This window comes from Caloenas nicobarica, chromosome 21 (assembly GCF_036013445.1).
Source record: "Caloenas nicobarica isolate bCalNic1 chromosome 21, bCalNic1.hap1, whole genome shotgun sequence".
NCBI lineage: Eukaryota > Metazoa > Chordata > Aves > Columbiformes > Columbidae > Caloenas > Caloenas nicobarica.
Window position 1 is genome coordinate 6868488 of NC_088265.1, and position 9156 is coordinate 6877643.

The 9156-nt window shown below is 52.3% G+C and overlaps 1 protein-coding gene across 1 annotated transcript; it reads right to left on the reverse strand.

Annotated features, from left to right (window-relative positions):
- Positions 1-7346: 7346 nt before the first annotated feature.
- On the reverse strand, positions 7347-8761 carry LOC135997015 (lysozyme C-like). The gene is made up of 4 exons (XM_065649383.1): positions 8608-8761; positions 8105-8263; positions 7789-7867; positions 7347-7407 (listed from the first exon to the last, which is right to left on the reverse strand). The coding sequence occupies exons 1-4, from the start codon at positions 8759-8761 to the stop codon at positions 7347-7349; spliced, it is 453 nt and encodes a 150-aa protein (XP_065505455.1).
- Positions 8762-9156: the final 395 nt, after the last annotated feature.

The following is a 9156-nucleotide window of genomic DNA, read 5'->3' on the forward strand; positions in this document are numbered from 1 at the left end:
GCCCAGCATCCCCATCTCACTTTGGATCCACTTCCCAAAGGAGAACAGCCCCCAGGAACACGCTCTATGGGAACACCCAACAGCTCGGTCATGCAGATTGATCACAGAATCATAGAATGTCCTGAGTTGGGAGGGACCCACAAGGATCATGGAGGCCACCTCCTGTCCCTACAATGACAACCCCACAGGTCACCCCGTGTGTCTGAGGACGTTGTCCAGGCTCTTCTTGAACACTGTCAGGTTGGGGCCGTGACACCTCCCTGGGGAGCCTGTTCCAGTGTCCAGCACCTCTGGGTGAAGAACCTTTTCCTCATGTCCAGCTGCCCCTCCCCTGGCACATCTTTCTGCCATTCCCTGGGGTTCTGTCGTTGGTTGCCAAAGAGAAGAGAACTCGGCGCTTACCTTTCCTCCTCGTCCTTGTGAGAAGCTGTAGATCACGATGAGGTCTCCTCTTAGTCTTCTCTTCTCCAGGCTGAACAAACCCTGGGACTTCAGCTGCTCCTCATACGGCTTCCCCTCCAAACCTTCACCAACCTCGTAGCCTCCTCTGGACACTCTCCAGCAGCTTTATCTCCTTTTCTCCTGTGTCCCCAGCCCTGCACACAGTGAATGCTGCAGGTGAGGCCGCCCCAGCGCAGAGCAGAGCGGGACAATCCCCTCCCTGCCCGGCTGGCCCTGCTGTGCTGGATGCCACTACAGAGCTCAGCACAGCCCTTGAAACTCGGTACCCAGCACAGAGGCCCCGCAGCCATACTGATGCTTCCTTACACCATGGTTAAGCAACTAATTAGCTCCGCTTTCCAGATAATTAGGCTGAGGCCTGCCTTGGGCTGCGGTGGCTACACCACTGTCCCATCCAGCACCACGGGGCAAGGGGCGCTGAGGGAGAATTGTCTCCACATTGCTCCGCTGAGCTGGCTGGGTGCTGTCACTTGTGTCCTATGCTCATCGCCGGTTCTTTTGCCTTTTCTGGACCCTGCTATTGATCAACTTGATGACACTCTAAAAACCAAAGTCAGCTGGAAAGCTGTTCCCCTCTGTGTTCCAGGCAGAGCCCTGCGGTCAGAGGCTTCCGGGCCTGCTCTGACAGAACGAGATGAGCAGCCGTCCTTCAAGGGTGGCCTGTCTTGTAACTGGAGCTGGAATCAGCTTGCTGCTTGTAAGCCTGTGAGTCTGGTACTGCTATTAGGCAGAAATGCAGTGGGACACACTGAACCAAAAAGGAGCCATGTATTGTCACTGGGCACAGCCTCGCTGCCTCTTGCCACGGAGCCAAAGCCTCAACATCCTCCTCATCTCCTTGTCCTGCAGTCTCACGTTTTTCCCTCCAGCAGTCTCCTGCCACACCGCATCCAAGGGTGCCAACATCTGCCCTGCAGCAGGAATTAGGCCCTCAGTGCCCTGCAGCTCCGTGGTCCTCCAGGGTCCCCAGACTCCTCACCATCTGCCTTGAAGTCCTCCTGGCTGCAAAATGACCTGGAACACCAGGGTGACACCACAAAGCTTGACATGTCCAACAACCATCAACTTGCTGGGCTAATTGTCGAGCACGCAGTACCCAGCAATTTGCAGAGTACCCAGATTTTCTTATGCTAACATAGGTGCTTTTTGAGATGTGAGCAAATTTCAGCATAAAAAGCCCTCTGCCTCAAGCCAGCCTGACCTTCACCCGCCCTAGGCTGAGTGCAGTGATACTGCCTGCTCTCCAACTGCCTGGAAAAGACCCTGAACCACCCCTTGCTAAGCCTCACCCCCCCAGTCCTGCTTGCAGGGTATGGGGGATGCCTGGGGCCGGAATGTGTCCTGGCAAGTCCAGCTGGGCTTGGGAAAGCCCAACTGGTGAACAGTTATGGCAACTCCTGAGCTGGAAGGCAGGCAGGGACAGGTTGTCAGCCGGTTATCAGAACCTCTTCGCAGCAGGGGACGCTGAGGCACCAGGAAGGATGGCTCGTGAGTTTTCTTCTGGGGTTTCCTGGACTGAGTCAACAAAATAATTGCAGAGATCTTATTACTCACAGTTATGTCCCAAGGCAAATGGTAACCCTGTCCTACAGAGATGTTACTGATGTGACCGACCAGCTGTGCCCCTGAAGACAAGCTGCCAAATTCATGTATACTGTGATTAAGTTATAAAAGACGTACCCATCATTAACCAATTGATGTGAGATAAATGCTTTCTGACCACCTGCACAACAAGGAGATATTTTTCAAGTTTTAGATCCTTCTGCATGACAAGGAGGAGACAGAAGATTAAGTAATACGTTGTTTAGAAGCAGAGTGCTTAGTTGATATTTAACTAATAATTACTAGATGTATTGTAAGTGAGAAACTAAACAGTTATAACTACCACCATCAATTATTTCTGAGTATAGATGTATTGTATGTCAACATTTTCAAAAATGGTAATGCATATGTAATATGCATATGAATATAAGCAATAGAAGAGCATGCAGTCTTTGGAGCTCTTATGGGGGATGATCCCCAGTGTTCCTCAGCGCTGACAAAATAAAGAATGCCGCTTAACAGTGTAATTGGCTGTGCAGTTAAGTTTATTTCTTCGTTTCACCCCAGTCAACCCCGTGCACCCCAGGGAGCTGCTCCGCCCACTGCATCATGCTGCCGTGCTCAAAGCTTGCTTTGCTCTGCGCTGTGGAGGGACATGGCCGTGCAGCTGTGCAGCAGACTGTGCTGAGGGCCAGGAGGGCCACAGTGCCGGGGAACCATCAGTCCTGCTCGTGGCAGGGACACAGCACGGGAGAGCAGCTCCTGCAGCTGCCCCAGCCCATTTCGAGGCACTTTGGAGGAGGGGGGCCCTCCACTGTAAAGGGCTTAAATTAGTAACTTGCCTCATCCGACACCACTCTGCTGCATTTTGTGCGAATCAGAGTTGAATCATTCCGGCTGAATGTTCCGTGTGAGGCAGGTCCACGCATGTTCCCACTTCTCATTTAGTCCTTGTTCTTCCCCCTAAGCCCCCTATGAAAACCAGGAGCCACATTTCTGCCACTGCCTGTGCAGGAAAACCTGTTCCACAGACAGGGAGGGTGCGGGGCTCATCTAGCGGTGCGCCCGGCAAGAAACATCTGCTCTTTGAGTCACCCTGGAAAAGACTATGAGGAAGAGGGCAGGGTGAGCGAGCTGGGGAGGAGGATGCTGGGGGCATCTCTCACCCCCTCTGCACCCCTTTGCTCACACACCCTGTGTGCAGCTGCTGGCAGCCGCTCACCACCTTGCTGCGCTCTGTGTTTTGCACAGGGCTGTGCTGGCAAACACCAACCGGACACGGCTTGGTAAGGAACGTTTCACGAAGGAACGTTGTTGTTACAAAACTGGGGACCTGGCGCCTGACCCCAGTGGAGGGTGGAAGGACCGAGAGACATCAAACCATGAATCCTTAATGTAAAACAAAGTCTCTTGGAACTAATCCTGGAATGCAAACTCATACCTGTATTTAAAAAGTCCATGTAGGGGGAAAGTCAGTCAAAGAGCCAGGAATCCAGATTCTAAATAGATCGATAAGGGGAAGGGGGTTGTTAGAATTAGATGAATGAAATATGTAAACTGGGGCAGGTGTCGGGTGGTCTATAAACCCTGCAGTACCAACCAAGGGGGAACGGAGGAGGGAAACTGCGGCTGGGATTCAGGGGGGATTTAAGCGGGGGCTTTTTGCCGTATTATCCATGCCCGCCTTTAGGTAGAACACCCGATCTTGCAAAATCGTTAATAAAATACGCTTTGCTGAGATCCTGCCTGCGCCTATTAAGTTGCCAAGGTAATCGTTTCCTACAGCGCACACAAAACACGCTGCAGTGCTGTGCTCTACAGAGACGTCCCTACCTGCCCAGCAGGGACAGACCCCTTCCTCGCAAAACCTCTTCACATCCATCCTTGTCTTCCTCGCACACCTGATGAGCCCTCGAGGTCATCTCCTGCTCCATCCCTGCACACAGAGCCTTAGGAAGGGCCCCGAACGCAGTGAGCCCATGACGGCGGCCGGTCAGAGCAGGCGGCTCCTCCCGCTCCGGGAAGCGCAGGGGTGGACACGCCGCCTGCGCTGCCGGTTCTCCAGCAGCGACCGCGCCAGCGAACACCTCGCAGCTGCCGGCGCTCACAGACGCGCACGTCCCGACAGCTCCCCCAGCCCAGCAGCCGCAGGACCCTGGCCGGCCTGTCCCTCGGGGCCGCCCGAGCCGGACAGACAGACGGCAGCGGGCAGCCTGTCCTGCGCAGCCCCAGGGCGGGCTCTCCCTCCCGCACACTCCGGGCAGAGGGCGCGACCGCCCGCGGGAACCTTCGGCCGGAGCGGGAGACCCGGCAGCGGCTCCTCCGGTGCCCGGGGCAGGACGGGGCAGGACGGGGCAGGACGGGGCAGGACGGGGCAGCCTGGGGCCGCCGGAGCGGAGCTGCCCCTGGGCTTTGCTCTCCCGGGGCGGCCCCGCCGAGCCGATCTGCGCTGCTGCCAAGCGGGCGGCAGCAGGACCGGGATCCCGCCCCTCGCCCGGCCCCGCTCCCGCCCCGCTCCCGCCGGGATCCCGCGATCGCGGCCCCGCAGGCGGCTGCTGCGGCGCGGGGCGGCCACACGGCTGGGTCGGCCCCGGCCCCGCAGCGGGAGCCGCGCTCCGGGCCGCCCTTGGGCCGGGGGCTCAGCGGGGCCCGAGCGCAGGTGGCTGCTCGAGGGACCACGGGAGTTGGCGAGCTGGCGTGGGGGCAGCCGAGACCCGCGGACACACGCGAGTGGGAGCGGGGGGCTCTGCCAGCACGGAGGGGGATGCGGCCCCGGGACTGGTGTGTGCAGGTGCCAGCAACTGGTGAGACTGGGTGGCATCCAGAGGCAGCTACTGGGCAGACAGAGGGTCTGACCCAGCTGCTGGAGCGGGCCGATTGCACACCTGTGCGTGTGTGCATGTATATACCTGTATATACCTCTGTGTGTGTATATATATGTATATTTCCCACTCAAGGACTAAGGGACCTTCATTCTGATCAGCCAGAGAGGGAAACAGGATGAGGCCACTGGTGCAGTTCGTGGTTTTGTGTGTGCTGAGTGTGTATGTCTTAATCTGTTTGGCCAGTCGTATACATGTGTATATACGTGTGTGTATATTGTAACATCATGGAATGGTTTAGGTTGGAGAAGACCTGTAAGATCATCGAGTCCAACCGTTAACCCAGCACTGCCAAGTCCACTACTAAACTATGCACCTAAGAACCTCATGTACACGTGTTTTAAAGCCGTCCAGGGATGGTGACTCCACCACTGCCCTGGGCAGCCTGTTCCAATGCCCGACAGTTCCCCAGATCCAACGTCAACTTCCCCTGGCACTGTTTTCTCTTGTCCTGTCACTTACTACTCAGGAGAAGAGATCAACCCCCTCCATGCTCCGAGCTCCTTTCAGGCAGTTCAGAGATCAGAAGGTCTCCCCTCAGCTCCTGTTCTCCAGGCTGAACCCCCAGCTCCCAGGTTGCTAACCAGTTTGCCTTGGACTATGTGGGCTTCATTCTGCTCCACATCCCTCTCTTCCAGTTCAGGGGCTGGGTATTCCGAGTACAACTGGTACCATTACTCTTTTACAGCAGTAGCCTGTTCTAGTTGGGCTTTGGCCCTTCTAATTTTCCCCCTGCATAACTTCATGGCATCCTTGTAGTCCTCCTGAGTTGCCTGCCCTTTCTTCCAAAGGTCATAAACTCTGCTTTTTTCCCTGATTTCCAGCCAAAGTTCTCTGTGCAGCCAGGCTGGTCTTCTTGCCCACCAGCTAGTCTTTCGGCACATGGTGACAGCCTGTTCCTGCACCTCTAAGATCATCTTCTTGAAGAGCAACCAGCCTTCCTGGACTCCTTGACCCTTTAGAGCTGCCTCCCAAGGGAGTCTGTCAACCAGTCCCCTAAACAGGTCAAAGTCTGCCCTTCGGTAATCCAAGGCACCACTTCTGCTGACCCACCTCCTTACTTCTCCAAGAATCAAAAACTCTATCAATTTTGTCATCACCGTGCCCAAGGCGGCCTCCACCACCACATCACCCACAAGTCCTGCTCCGGTCGCTGACAGCAGGTCCAGCAGAACCCTTCCCTAGTTGGCTCAGTGACCAGCTGTGTCAGGAAGTTCTCCTCCACAAGACAAAACCCCATAAAAGAAGTTTTGTTTGAATCCTCAAATAGATGGAAAGTACCTGCACTGAAGACTACGACAATGTAAGGATTTGACTGAACTGGTTTTGAGTTTTCTCAAAATCTTCATGGACACCAGCTCTGCCTTGAGTTACTTAATGAAATCTGGTGGGTCACAGAAGGGGAAAGAGCCACCATCCCCCATGTAGCTGGGAAGATCGTCTTCTGGAAAGGCCAGTTTGAGCTTTTTTTTTTCAGATTCAGCCATCTAAACAAACATGCCTTCCATGTTGGTTTATACATTCACCCAAGACAAAAGTTATAGCATCCCTTTATTGCATAAACATGAAGCAGTCACTGCTCAGCAAGCAGCAGAACAAAGCATATGTGGAAGCAAATATGGTTTCAGTATTGTCAGCTTCCATTTGTGCACTGTTTCTGGATTCAGCCTTCATTTGGAAAAAGGACTCGTGACCTAAATGGCAAAACATTTCCCTTTCTTCATTGGCTTTCCAACCCATTATTTTCTCATGGAGATTCAGCCTTCATCTTTCCTAGACTGTGTTTGATCTGAATCCTCAGAGGATCGTTAGAAAAGCCATATTCAGATGTCTCTACATTTCAGTAGCCTATCTCTCACACCAGCCAGGAGCAGATGCTCGGATAAATTTAAGGATCAAGGTCATGTTTTAGCAAAGTTTTGTCTCTGTCAGCCAACTGTAGTACGCACCTCAGTCAGTGACTTTCTCCTAGATATAAGGCAACTGCAACTCTGCAGGTCTTATAACTAGCACAGCATTCATTAATCTTGACGTTTTCTATACTCAGATAAGAAGGAACGTAAGAGGGAAAGAAGGTAATGGAGGGAGGAATGGAAGATGGGAGGAAGGGAGGGATGAAGGAGAAGAGATAAATAGACAAAAAGAGAGAGAAACCTGAAACATTAGTACGCCCTGTTAGTCAGGACAACAACATCTTGAGACGGGATTATGCAAATAAATGGCTGAAACTCCACCTGTAATGCACTTCTGCTAAGCCTTCTTACTACTAAGCCATCAGCCTTTAAGTTCTCTACCTGCATTATGGTAGCTCAAAGTCCTCATAGTGTTAACAACAGCCTTTCTACCTTAATAATTTGCTGCTTTTAATTCCCTGCACCCATCCGTTTTCCCTAGCCTCCATATGCCAGCATTCTTCACCATTCGTGATCCTGAGGAAACAGTTGCCGCTTGTGGAGTGATTTAGCATCCCTTGACATAAGAACTCAGGGGTATGCCCTGGCAATATTTTCTCCAGGCGACCCTGGAAAATAAATACATTATGTACTTTGAGGAGGTAAATAATGATTGATGTGGTTAATCTTTGAGAGTCTTGGGTGAAGAAAGCTGGGCATGATAGATATGAATCAATGAAAATTCTGATGAGCTCAATCGAGGGAGCTGGGGGAAGGGGAAGGAAACAAAAGGGAGAGCTCTGGGAGAGGAGGGAAATGTAGGGAGTTAGAGCAGGTCCTGGGAGCCAGGACTCCTCAGTTCTCCTTTCAGCTCTAGAAGAAGGACTGTGCCAAACTTTACCAAACAGAGCTTCTCACTAATTGCCCCCACCACCACCACCAGTCAAAAGCAGGATTTTCCTTCATGTCTCTGCCCCCTCTTTCCCAGTGCCCACTGCAAATATCCTTACCAGGGTGTGAGGCCTCTAGCCTCTGTGGCAATCTGCTTGGCACACCGAATATCATCCTCAATATTATCATCTCGAAATTCTGTAGAGAAGGGAGAAAAGGTCAGTATGGAGGAAAGCAGAGCAGAGAGAGAGCAGGGATAGATGGGCAGAGAGAAAGGTGTTCATCAGGAAGGGCAGCTGGGATACCGGGGAGATGGATGAATAGGACACAAGGAGAGAAATGCCCAGAGCAGCTGATAGACAGATGTCATGGGCAGATCAAGGTGCTTTCATAGAGTGGATGAAGAAAGACACTCTGTTCTGTCTCACCACTTACTTGAGCAGTTGATATGGCAGGCATTCTTGGATCCACGGGTCTTGCCATCGTCACACCAGTACTTGCTGTTGATCTGAAAGATCCCGTAGTCCCTACTTGGACCATTGTTATTAAATGCAGCAGTGTTGTAATCGCTCTCGTATTTTACCAGGCAGACCCCTGTGGGAGGAAGAGACAACCCGGAGGAGGAACATCGAATATGCTCAGGGTGAGTAAGAGGAAAGAGATGGAGGGATTAAGGATGAATGAGGAGCTGGAGAAGTAATTAACCTGTTGATATTGTAAGTCTGACAAATGGAGGGATAAATGCTTGGAAAGATAAAGCTGTGAATGGGTATTTTTTGTGTAAGCAATAGAAGGGGGCAAGTAAGGGGATGAGGAAGAGAGATGATGAAGTCAAAGGAATGGAGGGACAGAATAGTACTGTTGGAAGATTGCAAAGAAGCTGAGAGGGAGAAGGGTGTTATAGACAAAGAGGTGCAGCAGGAGCTTATTATACTCACAGTCAGCTACAGTTTTGCCCACAAAGCCCTCAAAGCCATGCCGACGAAGGATCTTCACCAAGTCACATCGGTGGATGTGTTTTCCCTGGGTGCCTGGCAGAGCCAGGCCAAGGAAGACGAGAAGAAAGGCGAAGAACAGCATTGACTTTCTCATCATGCAGTCCACAGCAAGGAAGTGCCAAAATGACTTGAGCTCTCTGTCTGTCAGGGCTGCCTTCAGTGTCACCCTTTTATTCCTGCTACCCGGATGAGGACTAATGGGCCAAGCCAAGCATGTCCGGGAAGTGTGGGAGGCCTATACAATAATAAGCCATTAAGGAAGTGGGCCAAAAGCCAAAGACAAATTTGGAGGGTGACAGTACCTGTTTCACCAGTGCTGCCTGGATGGGGCGTGTGCATGCCACAGACAATCCAGCAGTTCCCAGTTCGATATTGCAAAGGCACAGAGTTACTCCAGCGAAGAAATTTGGACCTAACATTGAGATCATGGTTATGGTTGCCATAGGAGTTGAGCTGAGATTTATCTATTAGCAAAGGCTGAGAGAACCT